This window comes from Centrocercus urophasianus, unplaced genomic scaffold (assembly GCF_019232065.1).
Source record: "Centrocercus urophasianus isolate 14NV4802_14NV808 unplaced genomic scaffold, USGS_Curo_1.0 seq_13, whole genome shotgun sequence".
Taxonomy (NCBI): Eukaryota; Metazoa; Chordata; class Aves; order Galliformes; family Phasianidae; genus Centrocercus; species Centrocercus urophasianus.
This window is the reverse complement of record NW_024884475.1, coordinates 35,063,001-35,082,572: the sequence shown is the minus strand read 5'-3', so window position 1 is coordinate 35,082,572 and position 19,572 is coordinate 35,063,001. Positions and strand designations below refer to the sequence as shown.

The window sequence follows — 19,572 nt, the reverse complement described above, 5'->3', positions numbered from 1 at the left end:
ACTTACAGATATTCAGAATTCAAAGCATTTATTTTATCAAATAAGAGTATTTCAAAACAATTCAGATTCTGGCTCAAACCTATATAACAGTGAGTATCTAAAATGAAATGAAAATTTTTATTCTTTTATAAATAATAAAGATGTTCTTCTTAGAAGTCTACTCTGGCAGGTCCTCATCATTAATCATGCATATTCCCTTAGCAAAAATGTGCTGTGTAAAGAATATTGTTATATATAGCAAATTTGTCTGGATTTTTTCTTTACAAGCCTATCAAAACAGGTACTACACAGACAAAATCAATAAATATTCAAGATTACTGGCTAGAGTTACAGTAAAGATCTCAACATCTGTTTTCCATTTAGGGAATAACAGACTGTTTCCATTCCATTATCTTGAAAGTTAAATTATATAATTACATAAAGGTTGTAAAACAGCACCGAGACATACAAAGTTTTTCCATCATTTGATGCATGTTTTAACTGTTCATCCTAAAACAAATTATGATAATAATACAGAGCTACTGTGAAAAGCATTTCATTTAGTACTGCAATAATCTTTTGCATTCCCTTCCTCTTTATGCCTTTAGAAACATTCAGAGCCAAAGTTCAGTGGAGAAACCTTAAGGCCATACTCAGCTGAAATTTTCAATGATCTTTTTCAACTTTTAAGTATGGTTGATTAGACTTTATCTCGCATTTAAACTGACATATTATGAGGTGTGTCACTGAAATGTATCACAAATGTAAGGCTGGATATGTGTGTTTTTTCATGGCTGGAGACTAACTTTCTACCATAAATTGTCTTAATTTCTCTTTCCTAAAGCTTATTTCTAAACTTTAATACCAAGCTTCTTTAAGATGGGTGGAGCTAGAATCATTATTTTCATCCAGAAATCAGATTTTTGCAGCTGATATAAGTTGAAGGTCACCACAAGATGCTACAGTTTTGATCAGGTTGAGGGACCTTGGAAAATGCACAGCACAGATTGAAGGCAAATAAATTAAGGAAAACCAGTAGTGCAAATTAAGGCAGTCTAAGTATGAATCTGTTTCTGCTCTTTATCAATTTTTCATTCATTTCAGTGGAGTAATTTCTGATTCACAGCAATGTAAGACCAGAGAGCAGTATCAAAATTTGGCTGCTCGCAGAAGCCAGTGAAAGATTGTTGATTGTACTGTTTCAGTCTGGTTCACAATTGTTGAAGTAACACTGCTCACCAGGCTGTTATTGCAACATTAGTGCTTTATGTATCCAATTACATTTCTGTTCAGATGCAGTATACATTCTGTATTTTGCAATTTCAGTCAGTGCAACATCAGACTGATTATGAGGCCCTTACTGCATTGTAAGGGTTTGTTTTTACAGGCTATAGGTAATTTTCTTTTTCTTTTCTACACTGCTTTTGCCTGTGGATTCCAGATTTTGTTGCTGTGCACATGTAAGTAATGTATGATAACTGTACTTCTCACACTTAGTAGAATATACTTCAGGTATTAGCAAGCTAATTCCAATGGCAGAAGTACACTTGGCATTTTATGCTACATTAAATTTTCTTATTTTATGCAAGACACAATAATCAAATACTAGGAAAAACAGCAGTCTTAACAGTGGACTACAAAACCTATGTGAGACACAATACTTTAAAACTGATATATAAAAATGTAAGTATTTACCATGAAATTGGACAGGTATGTAGCTCTGAAGCATATACCAGCTGCAGTTAACTTCCACGTACGTACACAGTAGTCCACAACTCCACAGGCCCAGAAATGTTTATGAGAAAGATTTGTCCCACCAGTACTAAGAATCACGTGTATTTTCACAATCCACATGCCAGCATATGGAAATAATTTCTGTCTTTTACTATTTTTTGCAGAGGTATATTTTACAAGACTGTCTGGTAGATACTGGAGACTTTGGGAAGGATGACAGAAGTGTAGAAGAGATTTCAAAAATGTCTTTTTTCAGTGCTATCTTACTTTCTGTAGTTCCTGTCTCAGCCACGACGGCAGAGGTTGTCCCAATTTGTGTAGGAGTTTTGACAGTTCCACGTTATGATCTCTGTAGTAGCTTGACAGAAAAGCCCTGCACTGATGGATATAAAAGCAGATATTTTTTATTTAATAAAATGTTGTTCTGTAATGGATGTAAATTTCAAAGTTTGCCTTACTGGTGTCAACACTTTACTTTGTCCTACGCAATTTATATATTTTTTAAGCTATCTACTGCATGCAAGTTTAAGTTTATAGCTGAACTTTAAAAGATAGTATCAAGAGAAACAAAAGATATCCAAAATGAACATGAAGACAAAGCAAAGGATCTGAATCTGCTCACAGACAGATATGTAAATTAAGAATAGTACTGCAGCTGACATTCAAATTTACTCAAGCGTGACTGAAACCAGAGCTTGTAGAATCTTTCAATATAGGCATCTGGTAATTAGTAAAACCAGTTTCATCAATATTTAGAGTTGAAACATACTACATTAAACAAATACAGTCTTATTCTGTTCAGAAGCCTTGGCATCCAATGATTTTCTATGAGTATAATTCCATTAGGGAGATTCAGGTTAAATGTTAGGAAGAAATTCTTTACTCAGGGTCTGGTGAGGTACAGAACCTCTCTGCCCAGAGAGGCTGTGGATGTGTTCAAGCCAGTCTGAAAAGGACATTTGGCAGCCTGATCTGGTAGGAGTCAACCTGCCCACAGCAGGGGGGTTGGGACCAGATGATCTTTAAGGTTGTTTCCAACCTAAGCCACTCTGCAATTCTATAATTCTATTGAATTCTGTCAATTGCTTCTGACTTAAGGACCATGAAAAAAAGAAATCTGGCTTGCTGTGTTAATACTGTTGATCAAAATGCTTTAATTTGAATTTTAATCAGGCTAAATGAAACAGGAATATAGGAAAGAATACACAAAGTTGTAGCTAGAAAAGGAGACTGAACTACCTTTAGATACTGCTTGCAGCATTTGATCTGATGGATTTTTTTCATTGGAGCATATTTGCCTTTGTCTGAGGAAGATATTTATGAAATTCATGGAAATAGAACCTAACCACTCTCAGAACAGAACTTTATGAGAGTCTGTCATGGTCTATCTACACTCAAAGACATTGAAACAGACACAGATGCACATATCTGATCACGACTGAGAAAAAACCCACTCTGGGGTTTCTGCTGCTTAACTCACTTAGGTAAAGGGAATAGGTTTCCAAATTAATTTCAGAAGTTTTCAGAGGTGCTAAGTTTATTTTTCTAAGGAGTGCCAAGTTTCCAAATAGAATAGTTTCATATAATCATAGAATCACCAAAGTTGGAAAAGACCTACAGGATCATCCAGTCCAACAGTGCACCTAACATCACTAGTTCTCACTAAACCATGTCCCTCAAAACATTGACTAAATGTTCCTGAACATTTTACCAGCCCATTCCAATGCCTGACCACTCCTTTGGAAAAGTAGTATTTCCTAACAGCCAGTCCACTGGCGCAACTTGAGGCCATTTCCTCTAGTCCTATCACTAGTTACATGAGAGAAAATGTTTATAATAACTTAAAATCTTCACATTTGAAACAAAGAACTGAAAAAAAGTGATGCAATCCACAGCTTTGCTGAAGGTTTCATTTGTAGGAAAAGGTAGTAAAATAATCAAGGCTACTTAATTTAATTTAAGGCTACTTTAATTTAATCTTCTTATGATTTTGCCTGTGCAGAGTCCCATTTATGATGGCTAAATCTCTATATAATGCTAATGAGCATAATGGTTTACCTCCAAATCCATAGGAGGGTATTTTCTACCTTTGCTCTTTCCGAGGCATTTGGTCTTTCCTTCTTCCAGAAGCTGACACCAGAAACCTTTATGTGAATCAAACCTGAAGCAAACATTTAAACACACGTTCATAGCAGAAACTCAATAAAGTAAGTTCACACAATTTTCTTTTTAGCTCTCAAATTTTCTCTTCAGGAAAAGGCATCAAGCAAGTGGGAAACAGAGAAGATTAAGGGAGTTAACAAGAGCTGGGAGCAGACACAAACTGTGAAGTAAACAAAGTGAAGAAAGGAAGGAAGCAGGTGCCAGTACTGCAGTGTAAAGGCTATGAGATGCTGCAGTGATGATTCCTGACATCAGCTGAGTGGACAAACTGATATCAGTGCATTTTAACTGAACAAGATGCTTTACTTCTGTAAACATTAACTATGTTCAAAGATTGACATGAAAGAAAATGCATGCTATAGAATTAGATGCAGATGGGATTAATTCATAATATCAAGGACAAAGGCTTCAGTATTAAAAAATAAAAATTTAAAAAAATCACATACATACAAACCAAAAAACAAACCACCACCACCAAAAAGAAATCAAAAAGCCAAACAAATAAAATATGTCTTCAATAGACTCAGATCCCCTCAGATCCAGGGATTATTTGGCCCTTTTTGTCTTTACCACCTACTTATTCCAATTTCATGGAAGATGAAAGTCTATTTTGCTACCGGTAATATAAAAGGAATAGAATAAAACTAGAAGAAAATATGAAACAGAAAAATAGAAAAGAAAAACATTCTTTTCTGAGGGCTTCTTACAGGGAAAGATAATAGACTAATACTGAGAAGAGTAAATCTAAGGCTATCAATCCCACTTTAAGGGCAACCAAAGTGTCAGATTCCAAAGTATCAGTGCACATATAGAGTGGATGCTATACTCCTGATCAATACTGTTAATACTTGCAGCTAATGTCCAAAACAAATTTTTTTTTTCCTTTCTTTTTATGGAAGTCAGCATTCCATGTTCCATTTACCAATAGGAATAAAATTCCTAAAATTTCTTTTTATTCACTGTATTCTCTGTGAATTTTTCAGATGTCTACTCCTGTGACAGTGAAGCTCCACATTTAGTGACTAAGTGTACATCCTCTGGAAATCTATCTCTCTATTGTGTTCTTTTCTAGACATAGAAAAATACAACCTACTGAACTCATTTGGAAGGTAAAGAATCAGAGGCTTTATTAAGTAGTGAGCTTCCTTACAAACTAATTAGTATTTTTGGAACATAAGAACAAGTGATAATGATGATAAAATTGACTCACGTTAGGGCTTCTGAGTAATTATAATGAGGAGAGACTCCCAAAAATTTCTGTACTTCATCCATTACAGTAGAGGGGTCAGTTCTTAGCTGCTGTCCATCAATAATTAACAACTACAAAAATAAAATAAATGGAAATATAATTTAAAATTCATTATGTTAAAATTCAAACTGAAAGTTCCACCTCTGTCAGACTCCTTCATTGTATGGAAAGCACCTTCCCAGATAATTAGTTCACTAATTGTCATGATCATTAATGATCTGGGAATAAATGGCATTTAAATAAATCTGAAATTCAGCCCGTTGTGACAACAGAGAAGTAGCACTAAAGGATCTGGAAAGGTAAGAAATACTGGGAGGAAACTGAATGAGATTTGTCAAGAGAAGAAAAAAGGTATAAAAGAAATTAGCTGTTAATTCTCACAGACACAGGCATTTATGAATATATATTAAACTCACATTGAAAAGCTTGTCACTGGAAATGACCAAGAAAACAGTAGGCAATGTTAGAATAAATGCCTTACTTCTAAGACCATATGAGAATACATCATGTTATGGGGGGGGAAAAGAAAACAACAAAAAAAAACCCACAAAAAACTAACAAACTTATTTGAGAATAGGAATAAAGGGAAATGTTAGGATGAACCTTATGGCAGGAGTGTCACAGATACAAAATTTGCAACATATGTGTAAGAAGGCCAGGAACTGGTATGTAATTTGTTTTTGTTAAGTGCTTGATCATACATTCACTCACACTAGGCTACTTCAGATATGGCTATCCTTTTCCTTTGATGTGAATCTTCATGGAAACAGACACTAAGTGAGGGTTTTATGCCTAAATGATCCACTGAAGGTGCAGCATGTTTGGGTCTTTGAGACTGTTGAAAGAGAAACAAGATCCCAAATGGATTAGGTGAGAATTAATTTCCTGTTGTGGAAACAGTTCTACTTTTTCCATCACGTTTTAATAATGAAAAGGAGGGAGCAACAGACTTCTAGGTGGTTCAATAGCCTCATTTTGTATGCAGTGCAGAAGCTCGCTTTTATGTTTCCACACAAGGAGAGAGCCTAAGATCCTATGATTTGTTTACAGGATTGGCTGAAACTTAGTAGGTTTAGGGTTTCAGAGGTCAGTAGGTTTTACAGGGTTTCAGAGCATAATCAGAAGGGAGAAAATGTCATTTCTTTTGAAAGATCAGTCTTTGGAATTGCCAAAATACAGCATGTGGATTTAGAGATGTGGATTAGTGAAAGTATCAAGCTGTTCAGAAGCAGCAGCTCATCCCAGAAGTTTTTCAAATGAGATGCATTATGACTGCTTGAGCCCAAAATGATCCTACTGCTTTCCTAAGATGTAAGCTCAGAAAACAAGCCTTAAGTGCTTTGTAGATCAGTGGTCAAAAAATATCCCAAGTGGGGAATATTTCCATCCAAAAGAACAGAATGAGGTTTCTTCTTTAGTATTTAACAAGCAAATAGAGATAAATATCTGTGGCATTCTTGTTTCTACCACTCAAAAAAAAGATGTGCAAGAAAAGGTTTTGCCAGTGTAATAAAAAATCTTAGGGGAACTTTAAACCTATGCTTGTTGCTACCTCTACCACTTACTATATGCCTGTTGACTTTGTAACAGCTTCTTCAACTCAGTCACACCTGCTGAGACTCAACAATTTATACAGCTTTAAAATTTGGTACTCTAAGTAAGACACTTTCTTACAAAGGCTCTCTCACTTCCATAAAGTTTTGCCTCTAAGCTGATCTCATTTTAGGTCTACCTTATGTAACTGCTATGTGATTCAGCAGTTCCTTGAACTTGCTAACAAGTTCAGATAAAGCCTATAATACACTGTTGCTTTTGCAATTCAAGTGAATCTCCTAATACACTAACAGGAAAAAAAAAAAAAAAGCTATCAAGGCTGGTTCTTTTCTGTCATTGTCAGACGTAAAATCTGGCAAAAATCCACTTGATGACATGTATTGTTCAGTACTCATGGATGGGTGATTCTGGAGATAAGATAAAAAAAGATGATGTAGAAAATTTCATATGAGTATAATGATAATGATGGAAGTGTGTATTTCATGAATTCTTCAAGGCTGTCCCAAAAGAGAGTCTGTAAAGAACAACTCATCTAGAGGCATCAGAGCTTCCTTGGCACACTCTGGGAAAACAGAAGGTGCAGACTCCAGCCAAATTGTCTCAGCTAAGCAAGTCTGGATAAACAGAAGGTTCAGGCTGCAGCCAACCTCCCTCAGTTAAAGTTAACTTTATATGTGAGGTGGGGAATAATGCTAGACACACAATCAATGTCATAAAAATCTATTCCAGAAATAAATCTATGAAGGAGATACAAATCGTGATATTGCCTGGCTCTGTACAGGAGATGATGTTCAGGATTAGAATGTGTATCTCTTGAGACTTGATCTACACAGGGCCACAAGGAGACTAGTAATTTCTTATATGCCACCACATGTTTGCAGGGGAGATCAAATTTTCAAATTGTTTATTCTCCACCTGAACTCAAATCTGCAGGTCCGTGACCATACATTCTTTGAAGCTACCAGACAAACAGTAAAACTGATCTCAACATATAGGATATATCAAGGATTCAGGATCAGTGATAGATACCAAGCATGCATAGATTATTAGAAACATCAAAACACCAAACTCTTCCACTGTATGCATGAATCCCAGTAGAGGCTGGGATGCACTGATATGGGCAACAATGTACGACAAATTTCAAAAAACAAAATGTGCAAAAGAGAAAAAAATGTGCAGACGAGACCCAATAGTTTCACAGTTATGGAAAAGTCATGTCAGGCAAATCATCAATTCATGTAAAAACTGGTGATGCTTGAGATGGCAAACACACTGATGTACATGACTTCATATTGTTAACTACAATAAATCACAGACAGTTTTCTTGTCCTAAGGCTAAATGGCAAAAGCATGACACAAATCTGTACTGCTAAGGCCTCTCAACTGCAAAACCAAACTGGCTGCATCGAGACTACCTGATGGTAATGGTTCTTGTTATCCTTTGAGCTGTGATCTGAAACTGCTTGGCAAGATGGTTTTTGCTACAGATCCAAACTTACAGAAATGTCTTAAAAATCATGTATTACGGACAGCAGTGAACTAGTGTGTGAACTCTTGCAAAGGTACAGTTTATTTACTGCTATAATCATAGCCTAATGAGGGTGAAACAGTGGGAGACGACTGCATGAAAGAACCAAGGACTGTGTGAAAGCACTGACGCATTTAAAAATTAAGGCGTTACAGCTTCACTTGGTCACAACCATTCCCAATCATTGTTGCCTCTTTTACACAGAAAAGATGTTGCTTACATCCCAAAGTCTTCCAATGTCAAACCTCCTTCGAAGGGAGATTTTGCTCCCCTTCCTCCAATGTGGCAATTGCAATATCCCAGCTCATATTCTCTGGTGCTAGGTGATACTAGTTACCATTAAGAGAATATAGAAATACTAGTGAGCAATGTCCCATTGTTTTTGACATTTTTTTCTTTTGTAAACCGTGATGAAATATCTGATATTAAAGAATTCTTGCATGCCTGGTTCTCTTTTCCTCAACATTACAGACAAAGAATTACAGACGCAGAGATGAAAGCATGAACAAATTAAAAACAAACAAAAAGTTGAAGGCAGTGTAGGGTACAAGAGTGTTCAAGTATTTGAACTTCCAGATTACTCAGATTTGTTTTGCAGAACAAGCTCTCAGCTGTATGGTGCTAAGGCATGACACCCATAGCAATGTCAATCCAACTAATTAGAACACGGCTGTGAATAATGAATGGCTTAAAACATGCTAGCGTGTACCTGGGATATCCTTGAGGATCAGCACTCACTAGCAATACTTCTACAAAGGTAATCTTTCAGAATATTACATAAATAATGTTAGGATGTTGAGTTACTGTCTTATTCACCTGATAAGGTGGGAAGTAAGTTAGCCATCTCTCAATATGTGTAGCATACCATCCAGGTGCTAGGCATCTCCTTTGGAGAGCTCTAAGTTCAGAAGGGGCTCGAGGTCCAGCTGTGATCACTTGATAGAAACTGAATTTCAGGGCTGCAGGATCTTCATGTGAGCGCTGATGCTGTAAAACAAGTTGCAGTTTTAAGTTTTACAGACCACAAAAGTTGTAGATAAAAAAAAAAAAAAAAAAAAAAGAAAAAAACGTTCAGTCTTACTAATCTTGCCACGAGTGATTATTCACATTAGAAATTACTTTAAGGAGACCTTATATCTGTATTAATTTGCTGCAAATGCTGAGATAAACATTACTTATATCAATAAATATTTTTTGTATCAAGAGAAATCAGAAGATAGACTGACAGTAATAGTAACAAAACAGAATGCCTGCAATATGAATGTTCACTTTTCAGTTAATGGAGTGGCTGGCAGCTTTTGTACAAATTAATCTGATATGTTTTACTCTTTTTCCAGCTTATTCAAGGTAAAAACATTAAAAAAAAGAAAATTTAAACATCGATATTTATGAGAATCATTGAAAAATTCAGATCAAAATTGCTCTCATTGGGTTTCTAATTCAAAGCCTCTTGTTCAAAGCAGGGTCAGCTATGAGACTGGATGTATGGCTTTGACTGCATCTCATCATAAAAGTAACACCACATATATCACAGAAGTTCTAAGACATTTGTTCTCTTTGGAATTTTCTTTTTTGTGTTTTTACTTTTTCAAATTCCTGTTGAAATCTTTGGACTGAAGAACAAAAAATTTAAGTCAAAACTATTAACTGGAATTAGGATTGGAGAAGTCATTTTAGAGCAAATCTCACTATCTGTGCTTTAAATATACATAGACAGATACATAGCAAGGTAGCTGGTATTTAGATACAGCTTTTAACTCTGCAATTGTTAACTGTTGAAATATCAGGTATGAACTACTGCACTGTGTAAGGGATTTGATCAGTTTTTCAAATGGAATTTATGATATCTTAATATTTTAGCCGTTTACTAAAAAAACCTAATGTGCAAAAAGAAACATCACTACCTTAAAGTGGCCTGATCTTTCAAAATATGTTTATTGGAGATCAATATTTTGTATTAAATTTAATCTTCATTCATACCTTTTGATACTATGCCATGTTCTTATGAACTCCACTAAATACTTACTATTGCTTTGTATAAATATTCCAAATTACATATGGGGAATCTTGTTTTTATGATCTGCAAAATACTACTTCAGCATTAGCATGGCTTCCTCCAATATTATAACAAAAAAAGAAATTTCAGCACTTGAGTACTATGAAACATTAAGATAAAGTGTTGTAATAATGTTTTCCAAAGAAGCACTCAGTGCTGATAGTGATTTAAATTTGAGGTCCTACTTTTCATTGCAGTTCAGCCATTTTTTCTTCACTGATTTTTATTTTAAATAGGTGTTTGCAAAACCACAAAATCCTGGACGTTTACACAGAATCACAGAATCACGGAATGCCCAGGGTTGGAAGGGACCCCAAGGATCATGAATCTCCATCCCCCTTGCCACAGGCAGGGCCACCAACCTCCCCATTTAATATTAGACCAGGCTGCCCAGGGCCCATCCAACCTGGCCTTGAACACCTCCAGGGACGGGGCATCCAATATACACATACAGATCTCATATTTTGAACACGCACCAAATAAATGCATGAATAAACTAATTTGGCTGTGCGCTGATTACATACATTAAAGCAGTCCTACATGCTTGTATTACAGGCAGACCTTTGAAAATGTGATTTCTGGTACTTTAAATTCTTTTTTCAGATGTTCATGGACAGATACCTCAGCTCACTGTTAACGATATATGGAGCACAGACTGACCATAAAAGCTTGTATAATCCAAACTCTTAATATATATGCAGACTAAAGGAATATACAAAGAGGATTCAAGGTTGAAATCTGACATATTTATCTGACTTGTGCCTGCCCACGTTCCTTAATATACATACCTGATACCAGGAATACGCCCGATCAGATGGGTCTATGAGAATGGTGATGATCTTGGCCTTGGGAATGAGGGAAGCAGCTCGCTTAGGAGCTTCCTCAGAATGAAAATAGTTGGCACTTTTCTCAAAGAGGAAGTCAGTGGTGACATTGGAAGGAGTAGGGAAGAAATCCATGTACCTAGGAAAGGAACATCATCTTCAGAATTACTTGGAAGCGCTTTTATTCTACAATGAAATAACGCTTTTATTCTACAATAAAATAATGGCCTAATGGCTATCTAAAAGCAACAAGGAGTCTACATTGTATTTTGATCACGTTTTATGTGCTACTATCTCTCATCTTCTGACTACATATAGATTTGCAGCTATTTTTTTCTAGCTGGAAGAAAACATTATGACATTCATGAATCTTTTTAAAATTAGCGAATTCTCACTTTTCAGTAAGATAAACTCCTACTCCTATAAATGTCAGAAGTAAAAAAAATGAGTATTCTGAATTTGATCCTTTGCAGACACCAATTACAGTGCAAGAGCCTAACAAAAAAGTATCAAAACTGTTTTTACTAAAAAACACAATAGAGCTTGTTATTATGGGTGAAAATCCACTCAAAATCCACCACAGCTTCAGCAGGTAAAACATTTCTAAGCAGTGACAACATTTTTCTATCAAACACATTTTTGTGAAAACATGGGTTGGTATTCCTTTTGGTTTTCTTTGTGAGCAAACTTTTCAGTTTGCCACATGCAGATTTTTTTATAGTTGGAGAAAAGAAGAAATGGGAAACGTTCTTCTTAATATTTCAGTTAAACTTTTGTAAAATAAATGCTATTTAAAACAACCTCTTCCAATGATTATGCTTACAGACTGAAGATTCCAGTGCTCAGATCTTGTTCTACTCATAGGACTGAACTACTTTTAATACAAATGATACACTCCAGGCTTTGAAATTGTCACCACCACAGGCTCAGTGAGAAAACTCAATAGGATGGAACTAACTGATGCAAAAGCAATTTTCCTTCAGACATAAACATAACATGCATTTTATCAGGGCACATGTATTGTTAGAATACAAGCACTGATTACAAGGTACTTAGAGAGAAGGAATGATACTACCGTGATTTAAAGAAACAAAACTCTGTGACACTTGATTCTGAGAAGCTAATTTCCTCTACTCTGCTCTTGTGAGGACCCATCTGGAATACTGCATCCAAGTGTGGAGCCCCCAGTACAAGAAAGACAGGGAGCTGTTGGAGAGGGTACAGAGGAGAGCCACAGAGATGATCAGGGGACTGGAGCACCTCCCCTATGACGACAGGCTGAGGGAGCTGGGCTTGTCCAGCCAGGAGAAAAGAAGGCTGCAGGGTGACCTCATTGCAGCCTTTCAGTACCTAAAGGGAGCCTATAAACAGGAGGGGAATCAACTCTTTGAAAGGGTAGATAACAACAAGACAAGGGGAAATGACTTTAAGTTGAGGGAGGGGAGATTTAGGTTGGATGTCAGGGGGAAGTTCTTCACAGAGAGAGTGGTGAGGTGCTGGAACAGGCTGCCCAGAGAGGTTGTGGATGCCCCATCCCTGCAGGTATTCAAGGCCAGATTGGATGGGGCCCTTGGCAGCCTGGTCTAGTATTAAATGGGGAGGTTGGTGGCCCTGCATGTGGCAGGGGGTTGGAGATTCAAGATCCTTGAGGTCCCTTCCAATCCTGGCCATTCTATGATTCTGTGATTCTTATGGGTGAATTTTATTGAATTCTTCACTGGCAAAGCTGAGAAGGTTTTAGATAAACTTGTCGAAAAAATCTGTAACAATGCTTACATAAAGAAATGCATGACTAGTCTACTTGGACTTCTCTGCATAAAGAACAGAATGGCCAGCTCTCCTCTTACTGTTCTATTGTCTCCATTGGGACACTGCAATACACATCTGTACCTCTTTTAAGTATTGAGGTTGCCACGGTCCTGACATCTGAAACAATGCCGTAGCTAGTCTATGTCTAACTAAGCTTTGACAAAGACTTAAATCAGACAGCTCTGGAAATAAAAAACTAAATCTCCATCACCATAAAATAAATTGAACCACTTGTTACTTGCAAATATTGTTGCCATGAAGGAATCCTAACTAATTAAAGGACTAATGAGGAGAGACCTTGTATTTAATTAACATTTGGTAAGCTCATTAAGTGACAGCATTAAAATAGTCTATCAGACTGAAGGTCTGAGAAATCTGTAAGGCGGACAGAATGCAAACCTAAGAGTTAAACAACTACGCTGTAGGGCAGCTCTGAGTATTGAAGATTGATCTGAAAAGCTGGCAAGGCTGAGTGGGGCACGTAGCACAGATATACATTAGCCAAATGAATGCTTTCCAGTGAGGCCTGATAAAATTACATAGTTGGTCTATTAAGTTGACCACTGAAGTCTTACGCACTGTTGCTGTGATAAGAGGAAGGTAATCTGGCAGACACATTGTATCTGCACGTTAGGGAAGTGCTTAAAACAGGAGGAAGGAGAGAAGCAGCAAAGAGGTCTTCCTGCCCAATGAAAAAGATGATTTTGCAGAAGAAGTGTCTCACTCAACTTAGCCTGTCTCCATCAGCACTATTCACTATGCCCTGTTTGCTTGCCTGACTTCAAAAAGCTTAACAGCAAAGATTCGGCTCTTTAAGTTCCAGTCTTACAACATTTTGTGGAAGAAACCGCTGCTTCAATTATAACTCAGCAAAAACTAAGTGACTTAAAAAGAAACTGGATCTAACATATCTCTACTAAGACCATACAACAGTGCTCGCTCTGTTAATTTTATGGATGAATACAAATTCAAAGGCAATGAAACTATTTTCCCTTAGACTGGAAAAAAAAAGAAACAAAAGAAAAAAGACAAAATATAAATAGTATCTTATTGGTGCTCCCCTGCCACTGTAGGATGTTACTGCTATTCATCTGGTATTGTTCTGTACTGCAGCACAAAAAATCAAGAATGACCTTTTGGGAGTAGATACCTCTGGTGATTTCCTGGTAGCCAAAGTGAACATGACAGCAGTGAAAAATGCTCTTTCTCTTAGCATCATTTATGTACCCTACTGAGCCGTTAACATTCTCCCAATTACTAGATCCTAGATCCTTGAACAACATTCTGAGAGTCTTTTCTTCTCTCACTATTACCTGATTGCTATTTCTAAATTGCAATTAAAGAAAAAAAATGCCTCTCTCTAACATGAACATATTTTTCCTCCATATATTTAACCAATAAACATCACTGTCTCAATAAGAAATAAGGTCTATGTCATAGAAATAATTACAATTCAGCTGTATAAACTCATAGAATTAAGAAATACATATTTTGTTACTCTTTTTGTATATATTAATATCTGGATATTAACAAAAAAGCTTCAATAAAGTTACTGCATTTATGATATGCACCATGGTTATTATTCATCTGCATTTACTTAAACATTCTAGAAAGACACTAAAGGTTATTTTTTTTCTATCTCACTCTGTATATAAACAGTTAACATTACCAACAGCAATGTCATTTTTATATTGTTTACAATATATAAACTTTCATATTTATACTAATAACCCATCTTACCAATCAATCCCCCTGTGGTAGTTATTTCTATTAAAGAACTGTACCTCCTCAAAGGTTTTTGGGCTGGGGGAGTTACTAATGATTGAAGGATGCATAATCAGGAACAAATACAAGGCGGTGGTACCTACAAATAGGACAAAAGTCTAAGATTAAAATAAATACACACACATTTTATGGGTCACACTCTCAAGTGGACTGAACTAGCTTTATTCTTTTTTACTTTAGTGAAGGAATGCTCATTTATGCCACTTACGAGTCTACACCAATGCTTTTAAATCAAAGGCATTAAAGGAACTTTGCTAATACAGAGTAGAGTGGCAAGGCTCAAATCTGTTATTCATGGTGCCAAAAACTGCTTTTCAAAATTGGTTATTGCTACAAAAATAATTCAAAAGTCTTGCCTCAGTAGCTAATGGGGACTGGTGAAGATGAGAAGAAGCAGATAGGCAATTTTTTAATTACAAAGAAGAAAATTAACCCTGAAGTTAATTTATAAACTCTCACAACCTTACAATTCAAACTGTCCATTAGGAACTCCTTGACGTAAAGCAAATTCCATGACACAGAAAGTTTCTCTAAGCATGGCAAAAGCAGCACAGACAAAATCCTGCAGTTAAGAATCTTCATCACTTGAAAAATTGATGTCTTTCCCTCCCTCAGCTCTGACAAGGTCTGACAAAGTCAAGTTTGTTGATTTATCATTGTGACTCATTTGATATAAAGCTTACAGAAATCTGACAGACACTAGAACACTGCACACATTTTAAAAATGTATATGAGCTTTTATTGTAACTTACATTATTAAAATACATTCGGATGTCTGAAAATAAAATATGCTATTAGATGATCACAGTCTCTACAGAGCACTCTGAGTAAAACCTGATTAATTACTACAATTGCTTGCATTTACAAATACCCTACCTTGTCAAAATAGGAAAGACTCTTACCAGTTTTCTGAGGTCCTACAACCAAGAATTTTGGTAATCGATCACAGGTTTTTTCTTTAGACCAGATATCTCTGTGCCGTTTGTCATCACAGGGATTCTGAAGTAGAGAAGAAAAACAAAGAATTTTACTAGCAATCATACCCAGTAAGATTCTTAATTTCTGTTTATGTTGATTATCAATCTGCAAATGTTCTTACCAGAAAAATATTAGTTTTCCTTATGAGTGAAAAAATGTTACATTTAGAAGAATTATTTCAATAATTCAGAAATATGTTTGCAGGTGTGCCACACAAAAAACTTCTTTATCTTTCCCCCCCCTCTCTGTGGAAACAGACACTTTCAGACAAGTATGTAGCAGGAATGTATTTTTCATTTTCTAACTCACTGAAATACATACAAATGACCCACCTACTCAGTAGACCCTGGGACAAGATGATTTCTCCAGAGAAATGCCAATAAATTCAGGAGAATTATGCCAAAGACAAATTTCATCCAATGTACTCAAGATATGGGAATAGTTCAAGATTAATCAGTCAATGACATACAAATTAAGAAAAGTAAAAATGCTAATGAATTCTCTAACTTCTTTTCTTTTTACATTATTATAACAGATATCAGTCTATATAAGCTGCAAACTAAAATACAAAATTAATTCTAGTTTAAGAATTTCCATTTGCATATACATCTTCTGAACCCCTAGTTCAAATCAGTACAAAATACTGAGTCTGAAGTGAGTCCTGATACAAATATTTATCATTTTCTATTTTAATACTGAATCAGCTTTGTATCTATTTTATGAATACTTCTTGCAAGCAATTTTTGACAGTGGTCTGCTGAGACAAAGAGGATTACCAATATTCTAGGCAAAAAAAAAAAAAAAAAAAAAAAAAAGTAGCTATTCAAGTTTATGCAAATTACAGACAAAAGACACCACTTTCAGTGTATGTTAGTCATTGTTGCTGACAAATTTCTATGCTATGTTATTGTAATTATTCAAGTCCTTTGGCTACAGGCTAATTTCCATTTTCTAAATTCATGTTCTCTTAACAGTATGCAAAGTTCTTGGCATTTTTTCCACTAGTTCAATGCTTTATTCAGTAACAGCATGAATTTCAAGCTTCACATTTAAGACCAAATTTGCAGTCTCACATTCAGATTCTTACTAAGTTGGCAATTCAATATCCAATGCTAGAAAAAACTTAAATAAGCAAACTTAAATACATTTTAAAGTTTGATTTAGTAAAGCTTGCTCTCAAAATATTTTGAGTCACCTCAGAAAGAGTCACCACAGCATCCACATAGTGATATAGTTTTCTGTCATACTCAGACATCCCACAAATTGACTGAACTGTCACTGAGTGGGTGGAAGCAGAACAACATTCCCAGATCTCAGAGTAATTTCTCTTTAGAGACTGTGCTCTTATCACTGGGTCACTGGCTGAAGATATCATGTCAAATGCAATGTTAGTACAGGTTTCAGCTTTAGCACATTTCACCTCCTGATACATTCAATCTGATCACTCATGAGAGGTGGCCTAATGAAGAAGCACAATTGACAACATCAATATATTGTGTGTCAGGTTCTTGCTTAGGCACTTCTCAGCTTACTGTGAATAACTTTCTACTGTACTTATGCTTGATGAGTCAATTTTTGAATTAAGGTAGCCATGGTCTTAGGGCTCTTTGTTCTTTTTGGATACTCTCTTCTCTTCACACATTTGGAATAAAGTTCATGTCTTTAATGGACAATGAATAAAATATACAGAGATATCTCTTTCAAATGCTTCATTTCTGCTAGTTACAAAAGAAGAAATAACATCAACCACCTTTCCTGCATTTCCCACAATTGTACAAACAAATAAAGTCACAAATAGAATGAATGAAAGATAATCTTTTCTATATGTATTAGCACATATTACTTTCACAGCCTTTCTATGGAGACCAAAACAACTGGGAAAACTGCGTGGATTGAAAACCACTCCGAATTCAAAAATATGACTGCTTTTGTTTACAAGAAACTGAAACAAAGAAATTTAGAAAACAAAAACAGACAAAAACATCATGACCCCTTTTTTTTTTTTTTTCTTTTTTTTTTTTTTTTCAATCCTTTGATCAGCAAGTCTGCCTACCTGCCAGAGTGGGTCCTTTTGCTCAGGGAATAGCTCGAAGTACTTGCGAGCCAGCTGAACTGGAGGAAGAGTTTGCAGTTTCAGGTTTGTCCAGGTATGAACAAAGTTGGCCAGATTCACAAATGTATACAGCCCCAAGCGGTCGTTTCCATAGTTAGACAAGTGTGTCATGAAGATGCTAATCTTTGAAAAACAGCAAGAAAGTCTACATTGAGTCATTGTGTCACTAGATGGCAGTGTAATCACAGATAACAGAAATCTACTTTGCATTTTGCTCTTATTTAGAGCTCCAAGTCTTTGATCACATCCATACAGATCTTACTATCTTTGCTCTTCACTGCATTACATCCTCTTTCTCAAGTCAGCTCAATGGAATCAATGAAGAAAACCACAGAAGAGGCACCATGAGCTGTGTGAAGTAGGAAATGCCATCTAACCCTGGGATTGTATAATATTTACATAATCTTTAAGCAAATTCACTTAATGGCGAACACAGCAAAAGCATTAACTCTAGGTTTACTTCATCTAAAATATATATACTTTAATATTAGAAAAGCAAATTCTGTTTTAGTGGAAGAATTACAGCAATTTAAATCTTGCTGCTCCAGCTGTAGGTTTAACAGGAAGTGTAACCCATCACTTCTATATAGCTATTCCTCAAACTCTGGGCAGATAGTCAAATCATGTGCAGGAACAGAAAAAGAAGTTTGAAGCATGACCGAGTACATCCAAAGTGCATTAAATGTTCCCCCATCCAAACAAAAAAGCACCAAGCATCCTTCACTTCTCTGTCAATTGTAAGGCTGCTTGTATTTTGCTCTTCTAACACCGCACTGTGAAATTGTGACTCGGATAAATCCTCCAACGCTACAACATCAGTTCCAAATGCACACTAGCACTCATCACGGAACCAACATCTGCCATCAGGGTTTCTTTCCAGGAGAGAAACATAAATTGAATGCACATAAACTGTACCACTGAGCAGAGCAGCAATACAGACTGTCAAATAGTCTCCCAGAGGCTGAGGAAGGACTGCGGACTGAAACCTCTGCTATGAAAAATGATCTGTCCTCAAAATCATTTTTTTTACTGATGAAACATGCTGTTCTTACACGCAGTGTAATCTCTGATCTTTTGCTTCTCTAGGAGGTTTCTTTCTCCCTCCCCAATCTTTTTTTTTAAATAGGAAAGCTATCTCATGACATATTCTCCAAACTCAGTTCCATTAAAAAATAGAAACTTGACTCTTATTATAAATAAAACTGCCAATATCTTTAAAGGGTAATTTCTAATTCAAGTAAAACTTGAAGTAACCACTTAAAGATGGAAAAAGCTCATTGCAACCTGAATTCTGAAGTCATTTAAAAAACTGAAATAAATATTTTGTAAAGGAATTCCAGCCTTCAATTTAAACAGGAAAAAGAAGGAAATGAAAAATTTGAATCCACACTGTGTTCTTCTGCTTTGGATTATTTTAATAATATTTTAATAACTGGCTTCCTGCGATAGAAAACTTTCAAACCTTTAGAACTAATTTTCTTGAACACCTCACTGTAATGCAAAGTATTACTTGCAGTTAATTATACTGTGGAAGAAATGTTCAATCAATAGTGTCAATTTGGTGACACCTCTTTGGATAACAAAGTAAACAGACTATTTCATATATTTTGTCTGACTTAAGTAAAATTAGGAGACATATATCAATTAACCATTAGAACACAATCTTTCATTTCAGACAGCAACAAGTGTGGGGTTTTTTGTGGTGTTTATTTTTGTATTCTTTTTTTCTCCCCTAAATACTCTCTTTTAGCAACAAATAATAAGCATTTTGCCAAATCTACAACCTTTTTAAGACTCCTT

At 35.8% G+C, this 19,572-nt stretch overlaps 1 protein-coding gene across 1 annotated transcript in view; it reads right to left on the bottom strand.

Moving 5' to 3' along the window:
• Positions 1 to 1,971: 1,971 nt before the first annotated feature.
• The window catches only part of LOC122156977 (bifunctional heparan sulfate N-deacetylase/N-sulfotransferase 3), a 61,834-nt gene continuing 44,233 nt past the window's right edge, over positions 1,972 to 19,572 (bottom strand). Inside the window, exons 6-13 of the mRNA XM_042812303.1 lie at positions 17,713 to 17,895; positions 15,584 to 15,680; positions 14,637 to 14,760; positions 11,052 to 11,226; positions 9,024 to 9,194; positions 5,087 to 5,196; positions 3,772 to 3,874; positions 1,972 to 2,091 (exon numbers count right to left, since the gene is read on the bottom strand). Coding sequence (XP_042668237.1) covers positions 1,972 to 2,091; positions 3,772 to 3,874; positions 5,087 to 5,196; positions 9,024 to 9,194; positions 11,052 to 11,226; positions 14,637 to 14,760; positions 15,584 to 15,680; positions 17,713 to 17,895 — 1,083 coding nt within the window. The remainder of the gene's footprint in view (positions 2,092 to 3,771; positions 3,875 to 5,086; positions 5,197 to 9,023; positions 9,195 to 11,051; positions 11,227 to 14,636; positions 14,761 to 15,583; positions 15,681 to 17,712; positions 17,896 to 19,572) is intronic.